At 40.5% G+C, this 14,247-nt stretch overlaps 1 protein-coding gene across 3 annotated transcripts; it reads right to left on the bottom strand.

Annotated features, from left to right (window-relative positions):
- Window positions 1-2,200: 2,200 nt before the first annotated feature.
- LOC121735957 (mothers against decapentaplegic homolog 4) lies at window positions 2,201-14,105 on the bottom strand. Of its 3 annotated transcripts, XM_042126968.1 has the most exons (15): window positions 13,964-14,105; window positions 13,337-13,575; window positions 12,407-12,581; window positions 11,341-11,550; window positions 10,915-11,127; window positions 10,642-10,872; window positions 10,201-10,320; window positions 9,108-9,263; window positions 7,832-7,930; window positions 7,203-7,333; window positions 5,546-5,637; window positions 4,768-4,936; window positions 4,276-4,402; window positions 3,629-3,773; window positions 2,201-2,560 (listed from the first exon to the last, which is right to left on the bottom strand). In XM_042126968.1, the coding sequence occupies exons 2-15, from the start codon at window positions 13,571-13,573 to the stop codon at window positions 2,491-2,493; spliced, it is 2,175 nt and encodes a 724-aa protein (XP_041982902.1). In that variant the 5' UTR covers window positions 13,574-13,575; window positions 13,964-14,105; the 3' UTR covers window positions 2,201-2,490. The 3 variants fall into 3 exon arrangements, with proteins under 3 accessions (XP_041982902.1, XP_041982900.1, XP_041982901.1); XM_042126966.1 differs by having other exon boundaries at window positions 9,108-9,254; window positions 10,642-11,127; XM_042126967.1 differs by lacking the exon at window positions 9,108-9,263 and adding an exon at window positions 8,592-8,738 and having other exon boundaries at window positions 10,642-11,127.
- Between the last annotated feature and the right edge of the window lie 142 nt (window positions 14,106-14,247).

Raw genomic sequence — 14,247 nt, 5'->3', positions numbered from 1 at the left:
ACCCAGAAAAAAAATGGGGGCGTTGTGTAAAAGCTTTGATTGCACAATGGGGTCTTTGGAATACTTTTAACGTTCATTAACCTGCTAATAATTATTATACCGGTGGTAGGCCCCAGAACGTAGATGCACGTTCGGAAAGTGTTTGGAAAAAACCTATTCTGAATAAAAAAAATTTGACTTTTGACTTTGACTATAAAAACTATTAGCGAATTAGGTAATCGATAGTCTATATGTATGAGTATATTTATTGTTTCACAAGAAAAATAATGAATTATTTTAATAAAATATAGTAACTATAACTATAGTAATAATTGATGATCAACTTTTTTTACCCCAAAAATAGAATTTATCTACAATCGTATGTGTATAACCGAAAAATGGTTAGGAAAAAGACGTCTATGGGCCTTACTACGAAACCATTTTGAGACTCAAACAATCGGACGAGAATACCGCGTCCTGCCACAGATTACTAAATAGTACCAGATACTTCACTCAATAGAAAATTTCCAATACCTACTGCTATAATAGCCTACTCCGTCGCGTCAGCCACCACTGCATGCTAAACTGTGCCTTAATGCTCAAGCGTATAGCTGTGATTGCTTCGCACCGCGCGATCACGTAGCAATCGCAGGGCTGCCTCTTTGATAAAATTAAATTAACATAACTTTTGTGTCGATGTTATTGAGAACTGTGAATATGTTCTGACTTATATGTGGCAGTCCTAAATTAGTGCTGTACTGTGCAATCTAGATAGAACATAATTATTATAGACGTCAGTGTGTAGGTAAAATAAAATAAAAAAATTAAAGTTAAGTACATATGTTTTATTTTAATATAATTTTTTATAAATTTCTTACCCTTTCTAAATTCTCTATTATTAAATTTGAGTGTAGCAAAAATCCTGAATCTAACAAAAAGTTTTATTAGATATTGTTTTGGGAAACAAGGGCAGGGAGAATCAAAATTTATGTCATTTAAAAGCTCGTAAAGAATACTACCCGGCCTTTGTTTCATATTTTTTTCAAAATTATTAATAAACATAGTCTCAAGTTCTCTTACATAATTATGAAACGCATCGGTTTCGCCGACTTTTCAAAATGTAGACAACACACAAAATGACTTTTTGGCTTGATATTTGGTCTTGCCATGGTCTTGCTAAATCGGGCCTACCAATCAATTCAGCCCATGTTTTACGCCTGAAAAAAAAATAAGAATTATAAAATAGGACAGGTCTTACTTTTAGTTTACCCTGTATCGATATCTGTCTTTATACGAAAAGTGCAAAAAAACATATTTGTTTTATGGGAGCCCCCTTGAACATTTGTTTTATTTAGGTTTTAGTATTTTTTGTTACAGCGGCAATATAAATAATACAATTTGTGAAAATTTCGACTCTCTAGCTATCACGGTTCATGAGATACAGCCTGGTGACAGACAGATAGACGGACAGATGGACAGCGAAGTCATAGGAATAGGGTCCCGTTTTTTTACCTTTTAGTTTTAGGTAAGGAACCCTAAAAAGGCTTATCTTCGTAAATAATCCTAGAAAATTAAATTTAATAATTTACAAAATTGGTTTAAAATATATATAAGTTGGAGTGTCTGAGGTTTTACGCTTATCATTAACACGTATATTGTTTACAAATCGCATTAAAATCGAATCACCCGATAGTAAGTATCAAATTTTGTTTGTTTACATTAACAGCACGACAAGTTGAGACAAGTCCGGCCGCCGCGCGATTTGTGTTGGAAGTTTCGTATGTAGGTATTGATTTGAGCGACTCAAATATTATTACAATTTTATTCTAATAAAAGTAGTTAAAACGTTAAAATAGTGTTTAAGATAGGTATAACGTTTCTATGTAACGAAAATATGTAAACATGTGTCTGAAAGGCAAGCTAATGCTTATTACGACAAATATAATAATATAATTTATCACTTACCTTTCGTCATTGCCAGGTAAATAGAAAAATGATAGGTGTTTATCCCTTCTTTTACTTGATTTGCACCCATCTACAGCACATAAAGTACCAGAAGGCATCGTAAGGCGCGTACGAACGAATTAAAATGTAAAAACACCCGTGCGATTCGCTCGCGACAACCGCACTGAGCTTGGGCCTCCGGTGGCCCGAGACCGCTCGGTCGGGCGGTAGGTAATTATAGCGCGCAAGTACATGGAGTGACGGAGGCCTGGTCCTGCTCTAACAGCGTCACTTCACGTTTGTACGACGTAGAGAAGGACGCGGCATTCTCGTTCGATTGTTTGAGTCTCAACACGGTTTCGTGGTACAGCCCCTGAAGTCTGAACCAATTTGGCGAATTCGTTCCGAGAATTCCACTCGGGCGAAGCCGCGAGCAAAAGCTAGTAATAAATAAAAAAAATTGAGAAACATCACCACCCCTACGTCCTAACCACACATATGCTGTCGAGTGCTGCGCGCTGCTTGGCGGGCGGTAGCTGCGAGGCCTCAAAAGAAGCCGATCAACTCCTACTCGATGTTCGACCGCGGCCCGTCGATCGGCATCGTGTGCAGCACCTCGTCCAGCAGCTGCAGGGCTCTGGAATTGAGAAGCACATGTAAAAGCTAAAACTTAGCACCGTCCATACTAATATTATAAATGCGTAAGTGTGTCCGTCTGTCCTCCTCACTTGTGTTACCTCTTGACGATAACAGAGAAACAAAGGCCTGAGCAAGAGAGATGTCACTATCAGTAACAGCTGTAACACTGCGTGGTAAAAAGAGACGTGTGATACAGACAGCAGCACTCTTTTTTTGACGTCCAGTCGGCACGTGCCGCACGTTGACAATTTAATCTCATAGAATTCATGTTCAATCATGCTTGTGTAAGTGTATACGTACACATATTTTTCACAAAGATGAAAACCAATGTTGGTTACGTTTGTCAGCTCGAGATTGTTGCTCTATTCCGCTTGGTATATTAATTAATGGTATGGAGGTACTCTGAGTCCTGGGAAAGGACAAAGGATACTTTTTATCCCGGAAAAAAGTTCGCGTGTGAAACAGGTACAGGTCAGTTAACTAAAGCTGGCACAATCAACACATTTACACATTGCGCTTGTGTAGTGTCTGTGAATAAGCGCGCGGCGTGACGTCGTACTGCATACGCATCATGAAAATCTGCCCGTCTCTCTCGCGCGCGGTCTTGCTTATGAGCGTGAAGGGGACAGTTATTGTCTTTCTTTTGCTACTGTTTATAAATACAGTGTGATGTTACAAGTCAGTCACGTATAATCGGCGCCTGGCCAGCGTTTGGAACCGTACGATAATTATCGTATATATACGATAATATTGTGCCTACGTACGATAGCATATTATTATTGTACGCAGATTGTACGATATTTTTTATCATGATGCAAACATATTTTTAAACATACTGTATAGTGAAGTTGCGTAAGTGTGAGTACTGTGACCGTGCCGGCTTTGGTTAACTGACCTATAGGTACGCGTTACGAGCGAGATAGCTGTATGTCCGCTGGAACTGTCTACTGCTCCGCGACCGTACTATAGGCTCACCACGACTGCATTTTAACGCCTCCTCCTCTATGTAACTGGTCTGGACTCTAGTCATCGTCAGGTGCTGCAAGACCTGGAGATATAGTCTCACCTGTGCAGGTGCACCTCGACCCAGCAGGGCGTCTCCTTGATGGAGGTGCGCGGGTAGTCCGGCCCCCAGCCCTTCACGAACGACAGCCGCACGATGCATAGCCGCCGCAGGTCGTCCACGCCGATGCCCGCTGCTGCTGATAGACCTGCACGTATACAACAACATGTAAATGTAGAAAAGTGATGTTTGGTAATCTTAGGGCCTGTTTCACCACTTCCTGAGAAGTGCCGAATAGGCTATCCACCACTTATCTTGACAGATGAAGTATGGAGTATGTGTCAAAAAAGTTGTGAATAGCCTATTCGGCACTTTATCAGAAAGTGGTGAAACAGGCCCTTAGTCTCTTACTAATAAATATACCTACAAAGTGTACTTAAACAATTTAGTTACAGTCTGTCAAAAATGTCATGAAATTAAAAAGTGGCAACATCGTAGTGTCATCCCTTTCTTCTTAGATTGATTTGAAAGGGATGATACTACGATGTTGCCACTCTTTAATTTCATGACTTTTTTGACAGACTGTAAACAGTGCTTTGATCTTATTTAAAACGTTACAAAAGTCCAAGTGTCACACATAACATGTCGGATGAATGGTAAGATCTGCAATCTGCGTACACAGTGTAGATTTTTTTAGTAAGACTACTTACACTTATTCATCCCCGGATGCTGCGGCTGTATATGTCCGGCGACTGCTGCCGCCTGCGCCGCCGCCGCCGCCTGCGCCGTCGCCGCCTGCGTCTGCATCTGACGGTGACACTGCCGCAGGTCGAACACCTGGAGAGAGGAGATATGTGGTTTTTCTTACCTAGTAACTATGCTGTATTACCTCTATCTCTTTTTAATATGCTCGTAGTAATCGTCGACAGCGTTATAAAAAGACCCTAATTATTTAACCTTTTCGGTTCATTGGGATTACATTCAACCACTTTCTCAACAATTTGACTAATACCTCAATGCTTTCTTACTTGAAAGTGTATGTGAACATAAAGATGTCACTCTCGCATTAACGCAATAAGACGAATATCTTTCTCTCTCGGAAAAGTATGCCTGTCACGCTCACTCGCGGTCTTAGTTATGCACGAACACGCTGTCCTGTCTCTCTCGCACATCATGTCGCGGGGTATATCTGTCTCGCTCACCTTGATGCAGGCGGACGGGTATATCTTGTGCACGGCGTCGCCGGGCGCGCGGCCCGCCTCTCGATCGAGGTAGTAGCTCTGTACGAACACGCTGTGATCGGACAGACAGCGAAGCCATACGTCGCCTTCACCCCGGAGGTCTAGCTGCACGCCTTTGCCGATATGTAGCCTGTATAGAAAAAAAATATATCCTCCAACATTATGGTAAGCGAATTGATGAATTGTAGCTAAGAAGTAAGAAGCGTCGAATTTCATGAAACAAAAGATTTTTTTTTTATCGTGCACGCACGCACGCACACATTGCGTATGTGTGCGTGGGTACGTGCGTGCACATTGTGTGCACCAATTTATAACACGCTCCCCTATCTATAAGTAAAATAATTTATTCACCACTGTTAACGCCAAGTATAGAGCGTGTACGGTTCACTAACACGTACAGTGAACTTGTACGGATCGGTATGACATTGACCGGCACGTCTGAACATGTATAAATTTATGCATTTACGCAGAACAGTAGCAGAGTTATAGCAGAGTTATAACAGAGCAAGAACAGAGCATTATCAAGCATCAAGAGCGTATCATTTAACACCTATCAGCAGCATTAGCATCTCTATCAGCATCAGCATCATCCAGCATCCAGCATCCATCAACTGTAGGAGACAACCCCTACAGAGCGTACACCGATAGTTTAGGACTTATGAAATAGGCTTGAACGAAATGATTTAAAATATAACAATATCTATAATATCACTTAACAATGAACAGCGTCTATACGAACCTTGCTCGTTCGCTTTGTTCTGTTCTGTGCACGTTACTTAGCGCTCCTAAGCAGAAGCGATTGCCACCCGATGGATCCACGTATCCATCCACCTGTAAACAATAATGTATAATGAAATATATTAATTGAAAAAAAAAGACGAAAATGTTTAGTTTGTTAATATTTTTAGCAATTTTCCGCAAAATAAACTTCCACCTTTAAGTAAATGAGTGAGTGTACGCATAGGCATGCGTACAGCACCTTCCTCCTCCCACACTGCCTATGCGTACACTCGCATGCAAGAACCTGCGTTTTATGATGATATGCGTGACACGTTTTAATTGACAATAGTAGGCAAGTTACCTAATAAAAATTAATCGATAATTTAAAAATATCGAATCACTTCGTAAAGGAATTGCAATCGAAATTATCGATTTCGTACTGACATTTCAGTGGTGCCGGCGATTTAAGATGGCCGCCCTTTTTTATCGATTTCATTTCGATTCAACAGAGTCAATCTCTATTGACAAAAGTTCCGTTTCATGCATCTGACATTTTTCAAATGTTTTCGTAACAATAATTTTCACAGTTAATATTTATAATTTTATATTAATTAGTTAGCATTTAGCAACTTTTCATTTTTATTCATTTACAATTACAGGAAACATTTGTTTTTGTAGATGGAATATAATTTATTACATTTTGATTTTTTTTTGTATTCTTGTAAAAAAAAACCCGTAGCAAGGAATATGAAAACTGTCACCCATATCATCTTAAAACGCAAAAACTATAGCGCACGATCGTGCTGCGGTTCAATTTGGAACTACTTCGATCTCAACAGCTTTTCCAACTCCTAACAGCTATACTAGCGCACGATCGTGCTGCGGCTCAATTTGGAACTAATTCGATCTCAGAGGCTTTTCCCACTCCTGACAGCTATACTAGCGCACGATCGTGCTGCGGCTCAATTTGGAACTAAACAAACTCTTAAATCAGGGCCCGTACCACATAACCGTTTTGAGACTCAAACAATCGAACGAGAATGCCATGTCCTTCCTAACAAACGTGAAAGATGTTGTTAGAGCAGGACGCGGCAATCTCGTTCGATTGTTTAAGGCGGGGATTAATCTCAATCCAAAACGATAACTTTGCACACAACCAAAGACCAAGCGTATACGCATCGCAATAAGATTCATTTTAGCTTAGCATAAAACTGAAGTCAGTCGAGCGGATTTTCTCTATTTTTCATGTTTTTTTTAAATATCTTTGGAAATAAACATTAAGAAACAAAATTGTTCGGTTAAAGAATTTTTAATATAGATTTACTAACAATTTATTAAAATAAAATGTATAATTATCCTAGTTAATACTTATATTTCGATGAAATAGATTTTTATCGGAGGTGAGTTTGTAAATTAATTACAGCCAAAGTATTAAGTTTTATTAAAATGTTTATGGTTTAAGGTATTTTAAATATTGTGCTTCATACCTCATATTTTTTAAAACTTCGTTATTATATTGGAACTAGGTAAACCGGAAGTCGCGGAATAACGAATTGGGGTTTATCCTCGCCTTAAGTCTCAAAACGGTTTCATAGTAGGTAGTAGTTTCGGAGGCAAGACTGCAGGTCCCGTTTTTACCCTTTGGGTACGAAATCCTTGAGAAATATAACACTCACGGTAACGTTGGGTCTGCTGGACGGCACCTTGAACGTCTCCCCGACCTGCGTGTCCAGCTCGAAATACGCCACCGAACACCAGTACTCCGGCGCCGGTTGACTCGACAGTAGACCGCCGGGGTTGCCGTTGTCTAAATAAAAATCATACTAATAATATTATAAACTAGATGACGCCCGCAACTCCGTTGCTCTAAAACTTGTTTATATCGGGAACCGTACATTTTCCGGGACAAAAAGTATACTATGTCCTTTCCCGGGACTCACAGTACATTCATGCCAAATTTCAGCAAAATCGATTTAGCGGTTTGGGCGTGAAAAGGTAACAGAGAGACAGACAGACACACTTTCGCATTTATAATATTAGTATGCGAAATTTTGTGAGTGTGTTTGTTACTTCTTCATGTCTAAATTGCTGAAGTGATTTTCATGGGTATGAAGTTAGCTGACATCTTGGCAAAAAGGCAAAATTTTACAGTGGAAAAACATCTTATCGTAAGTCATCCTAATTTTATTTACTTTTAAGGAGCGGGACATATTGCGTCGAAACTTCACTGTAATAAAATTGATTCAGTTGTTCAAGCTTGAATAGGTGACAAACAGACATAAAGCATGTTTACAAAACAACGTACAATAGTGGTGATGTATGGCGGGCGCGTCTGGCAGCGGCGCGGCGGTGGGCGGGACTAAACTCTGCGTATACGTCAACGTGTTGTTGCCCGTCCATGTGCCTGCAACATGATTAAATGAGAACAAAATGAAAAATAAAATGAAGTAGCAAATATTTTCACAAAATCTATGAGTTGACCTATCACTGTCTTTCACAGAATATTATTTCTGCGTCATAACGGGGCGGCTGATAGAAACAAGTCGGTGTGCTACGTTGTCGAAACTGAACTGTATGCTACGTAGGCGTACAGTTCCAGCGATGTATGTGCAATACAACCGACAATTCATGGTTCATAAGAACACAGCGCACTGTGGCAAGGAACATATTTGCTTCAAGCAACATTGTTACTCGACTACGGCGAGGCAAAAAGGAGGGTTATGATTTTGAACTGTATTTATGTTACTATGGATGTTCATCTGTTCCCTCATAGCTTTTAAATTAGTCATCATTATCAAACGAATGAGCCCAACTACCAAAAAGTACTCTTATAATTATCTCAACACCATTAATTTCTTACACTCATAATACACTATTAGACCGCAAAAGGGCCCTCTTTATAAGACTATTTGCTCTTATAGCATGCTAATTGAATACTTGGTAAATCCGATTTTCACCTGTAATAGGCTTATAAAACACAAATAAGTGTTTTACAAAACTCGCACTTGTCAAGTGGAACGCATTTGTGTTACAAAGTATCAACGTGAGTACAAGACAGCACTTACCCTGCTGGTGCTGCGTGCGGTGCGGCACGGGGCTAGGCTGGGGGGCGGGGCTGACCGCACTGAACCCATTCTGCTGCGGCTCTGGGGACATCACCGCCGGCGCCGACGTCGTCATTGATGACATTGACGACACGGGGACGGAGCCCGCTACAATGTGGGTACAAGACAGCACTTACCCTGCTGGTGCTGCGTGCGGTGCGGCACGGGGCTAGGCTGGGGGGCGGGGCTGCCCGCACTGAACCCGTTCTGCTGCGGCTCTAGGGACATCACCGCCGGCGCCGACGTCACCATTGATGGCATTGACGACACGGGGACGGAGCCCGCTACAATGTGGATACAAGACAGCACTTACCCTGCTGGTGCTGCGTGCGGTGCGGCACGGGGCTAGGCTGGGGGGCGGGGCTGCCCGCACTGAACCCGTTATGCTGCGGCTCTGGAGACATCACCACCGGCACCGTCGTCACCACTGACGTCACGGGGACGGAGCCTGCTATGTGGGTACGAGATAGCACTTACCCTGCTGGTGCTGCGTGCGGTGCGGCACGGGGCTAGGCTGGGGGGCGGGGCTGCCCGCACTGAACCCGTTCTGCTGCGGCTCCGGGGACATCACCACCGGTGCCGACGTCGCCACTGACGACACTGACGACACGGGGACGGAGCCCGCTGGAATTTCTTGGAATTAGTAGATAAAGTTTTATGGATTATACGAAAATGTGATACATTTTTTTTGAGTTAGATTTCTTGGTAAACAATAAAATTGCAGTAAAATCTATATAGTAAAAATTGTATTGAGATTTTACTGTGCAATCTTTTGTTACATTTATCGACTTACACAAAATTAAATAATTAAGCCTCCACTTATAAAGATTTTACACAGCTTAAACTTATACAATGTTTGTTCTTTGTCTGACTTTTCTAATATACCAGATACAGTGAAGATGATACAATAATATGCAGGCTGATCACCTGATTGCCTGACAACTAAGATGATCCATGCGTCGGATGGACATGTAAAAAGTCGGTCCTGCTCCTGATCTCTCGCCAGTCGTGTCGGTCGTCCGTCCCACTGGGTTATGAGAGCAAAGGAATAGAGAGTGCTCTTGTGTCTGCGCACACACTTGGGCACTATAAAATTACTCCTGCGTAGCTGGCCTTAGTTTTCAATGAAATCGGCCACCATCACCGAAACCGGTGTGGGAGTTATTATTAATTATACAAGCTATAATTTGTTGGGGAATGTGTTTCAAATGAAGACTGTAACACATTATTTACATTGTTAACTATTTATGTATACAGGGTGTAACAAAAACAAGTGATAATAATTTAGGGTGTGTACGTGTTCATTGTAGAGAGTTCACTGTGAAAGTAGCAGCGCTGAAAGACCAAAAATTTTTTTCACTTTTGTATGGGGAAACTCGTGACGCTCGGGCCCTTGCCCATACAAAAGTGAAAAAAATTTTTGGTCTTTCAGCGCTGCTACTTTCACAGTGAAATCTCTACAGGGAACACGTACACACCCTAAAGTATTATCACTTGTTTTTGTTACACCCTGTATAATTAGCTTAAAATATTATGTTATTTTGTGTAAGCTCTTTTGCTCATTACTCACCAGGCAATGTTTGTGTCAGTTGCGTTTCTGTGGTAGTTTGCTCGGACGTAAAGAAAGTGTTGTTGGACCCATCTATTAACGGGGTTGTACCTCCTGGGGACATTGACACTGGGAGAGAAGCTGAAAGTTTAAGAATTTGTTTAAATATCAAAAGCCTTAGCTGATCCAAATATTGTTAAAATAAAAAATAAACACTTTCGAAAAGGGTCAAAAGGACCCAGAAATCAGGGTTAGTTGTAATCCTGTGTTAAATAATCATACCTCCGTCTATTTTGACATAAATAACGAGAGTGACATGATGTTTGTTCAAAGGTTGATTAACTATTAAACTTCTGTCAAAAAATCACTCAGAAGTCAGGCTGAACAGAGCCAGAAAAAAAACTTAAGGAAATGAAACAAAATAAGGCTTATTATGTGCAAAATAAAAACATTAAAGCTTACAATGATTCATTCTCTTAGGGAGCCACATGGCTCGGGCATCCATTGTGTCCGGGGGCTCTAGTTTTGGGGCCACAGTTCTCTGCTGCGCCATAGCCATCTGCTGAGGATTCTGTATGGACATTCCCTGGCTAATATTCGGCATTTGAGGCGTGCCCGGTGACATCTGGTTGGGAGCTGACGCCAATCTTGGCGAGGCCATCTGCGGCACGTTAGTCCCCATCTGCGGTGTACCTTGCCCCATTTGCGGTGTACCCGGCCCCATTTGCGGTGTACCCGGCCCCATCTGCGGTGTACCCGGCCCCATCTGCGGTGTTCCGGGCCCCATCTGCGGCGTACCGGGGCCCATCGGCGGTCCGGGCATGTGGTTGGGTAACATTTGAGCTGCCGGCGAGTGCATTTGCGTAGGGGTGAGTTGCGGCGCGCCGGCCCTTATTGTGGGCCGAGGCCCATGCCCAGGTGTAAACATGTTCGGAACGCCATCTGGCGCTATCGAAGCAAAAAAAAACGCAAAATAAAAATTAACATGCAACAAAATAAAACATAGTCACGTCAAAATAAAATGTTTACCACAGTTTAATACATACAGTAGACGCAAGCGCTAACTCATGTGTAAAACTTGTCACTATGTTGAACTTTATATCAAAACATGGGTGAGTTACTCTACTGTATATATTTTATTGTGCTTATTCTCTATCTTACTTTGTCCTTGATTAATTATAATGTTAGTTGTTTGGAACTGCTGATGATGGTGTGGGAGGGTGGTGTGGTGGTGTCTGGGGCTGGTGGCATGGTGTTGGATTGTCACCAGCTCTCCTGTGTCCATGTCCATGCCATTTCCGCTAAGGCCTGCCGTGTACTCATCTTTGACTAACCGACTCGACCCCGGCTGTAGGGTTAGTCCTGATAAATCTGCAATAATATTATGAATATAAAAATGTGAATTAAATAAAATTAGCCTTTATTTTCTACTACAGTTTTACAAGCATGATTAATTAACAATATTCGATTATTGTTTTATGAGAATGTGAATTAGACATTATTATTTTTTATTTACTTTTTTAACATTCTTTATCTAAGACATCTTGGTTGCTGCTAGCAGTCAAAGCCTGCTCAGCTGGCCGATTCTGTATCGTACATTTGTGAGTTAATCACTGAGTTACTATCGAAACAGAGGAGTGAGTATATAGCATGAAGCGTTCTACGATAGACGCATGTGCGGCCGAGGCATTAGACAATAATTATTACATGGCCAGCCTGTCATCATTTGACTTTATTTATCTGAGACTGTCGCAGGAATTATGTCTAAAAATTAATAAAGTCAATATAATGTTGACAATAAAATATTAATACAAAAGCGTTTTAAACAAACTTATAATTTAATTTTTATTTGAGGTTCAATTTTGACCATTGGGGGATCTCTAGTTATATCATAAAATTTTAAATCAATCCTATCCTAGACTAGCCAGTTATAGACTAACTTTTATTCGTTGGCATAATAAGAAAACAGAACATAAGAGAATCTGTGGGTGTCTACAGGACCCCCGTAAGGGCTTCTGGCGCCCGTGTGCAAAAAAAGGATTTTGGCACCCCTAATGATGGCGATTTGGCGCCCCTAGAGGATGGCGCTCGTTTGCATTGCACTCATTGCACATATGGTAGCGGGGGCCCTGGGTGTCTATCTTATCCCAGCCAATTTTATTAAAAAGCTTATTTCAACAAGCCAGTTAGTTTTATAACATAGTATTGGAAAAAAAGCAAAGCTTACCAATCCCTGGAGACACTACCCTTTCATAATGGTAGGGATTGACACAGACGGAGTCACATTTTAAGTCAAAGGCAAACTGACAAAACTTCACATGTTTCAACTCATTCTTGTGCAGATCCGGCCAGCGCCATATCCGGGCGTAGATCACATGTGGAAAGCCCTTGCGTCCGGCAACCTTGAAAAATAAGAAATAAATGTAGCTTAACCTCTTGAACCCCACCGACACCTTAACGTGCCACCCGTAAAAATACCTCTGTGTACCACTGGCACGTTAATGAGCCACCTGATGCACTCGACCTCACGCGGTTTTGTAACTTATTTTATTGAGTTTAAGAATTAATTTTGTTTGTTCTATACATTATTTTTAAGAGTATGAAGTTGGCTACAAAAAGGATGCACTAAATTAGTTCCTGATTGGCGCAAATTTTGTAAAACTTGAAAAAAAAAATCGAAAAATTTGAACGGTGCCATAGAACGCGGTATTTGAGGCTCAATAGAATTTTAACATCCTGGTATTCGAGAGATTAAAAGACATTATTCCAGTAAAGATACTTTTCCACATTTTATGGAGACACTTTTATATTATGCAATCTATTATTTACAGTTGAATGGTTATGGCTAAGGCTGTGTTTCCACTGAAGCGGAGCGTAGCGGTGCGGAGCTTAGCGGTGCCGAATTGACCAATCACTATGCTCGAAAACTTCGCTGTCATTCTGCTGGAATAGCATGATTGGTCAATTCGGGCAACGCTAAGCTCCACTCCGCTCCGCTCCGCTTCAGTGGAAACGCAGCTTAATAGTGATATCTTTCAAAGTAAATAATAAAAAGAGAATAAACTTTGGTTATATCATGGCAAATAAACCTAACTTACTTAAACCTAGAATTTTTAAGTTCCTGTGTTTTTTTGTTTTTGAGGAATAAAATATTTACCTGCAACCGGCCATCTAAGGTCCGTTGTATCGTCACACATTTACTTGGATGAGCCCCATTTGTTGTTATTGCTGTTATCAGTGAGTCTAATTCATCTCTTTTCTCCTTCAATTTCTTGACTAGCGATTCTATGGCCCGTTTGGAAAAACTCTCACTCTCCCCACCTTGTCTGTGGCACATCAGAGAGTGCACAATGCTCAAGCAAGCATCCGCAGAAGTGGGAGCTGCAGTGTTCATGGCTTAAAACAAAAGTAAAAAAGTAAAAACATTGTGAAATACAACATACACATAACTTTAAGTAAACATAACATCTTAAAGTCTATGAAAATGCGTTCAATCTATTAGGGTTTAGAATTAATTTAACATTAAATAGATGTTTAAATTAACATATACAAATTAGCCATCTATTTTTAACAATTGAATAATTACTTGTTACTCGAATACTTATATGAGTTAATTCGACAACGGTATGTAAGCTTAAATTAGTGCTTCGACTTCATATTTATCATAGGTAGCCCTGACAAAGGTCAATATCAATCAAATTTTTAGGAATATTGGATTTAATAAATAAATTAGTCATTTGCGTAAAACATGCTCAAAATAACATTATATTAATCAATTATTTACCTGCTTTATATGTTTGGAGTAGCGTCCAATTTTTAACTTAGAGAGTCTTAGGTTTTATTCTTAAATCATGAGTAAAATAATAAAATTGATTGCTTTTATTACGAGAAATATACCAAAACACTATACGACATTTTAGCGATCCATAAAGTGCCATAAATTAATTTCTTGCCAGTAATTATCATTTATAAGTTCCATAGACAAGTTTATATAAATGTCTAAAAATACAAATTTTCTTTCGACCATTTTTGGGACTAATTCAAACAGAATCGTGTACAACTGAATTA

The sequence above is a fragment of the Aricia agestis genome, chromosome 18 (genome assembly GCF_905147365.1).
Source record: "Aricia agestis chromosome 18, ilAriAges1.1, whole genome shotgun sequence".
Taxonomy (NCBI): domain Eukaryota; kingdom Metazoa; phylum Arthropoda; class Insecta; order Lepidoptera; family Lycaenidae; genus Aricia; species Aricia agestis.
The sequence above is the reverse complement of the archived record's forward strand: the minus strand, read 5'-3'. Positions and strand labels throughout refer to the sequence as shown.

What these genes read in the sequence shown, in the direction of transcription:
- LOC121735957 (XM_042126966.1), bottom strand. Translation starts at nt 13,573, where the DNA reads ATGAACACTGCAGCTCCCACTTCTGCGGATGCTTGCTTGAGCATTGTG. An exon ending in TATAATTAATCAAGGACAAA is followed by an intron (nt 11,128 to 11,340) that starts GTAAGATAGAGA and finishes TTGCTTCGATAG; the next exon opens with CGCCAGATGGCGTTCCGAAC. An exon ending in GTCGAGGTGCACCTGCACAG is followed by an intron (nt 2,561 to 3,628) that starts GTGAGACTATAT and finishes TCTCAATTCCAG; the next exon opens with AGCCCTGCAGCTGCTGGACG.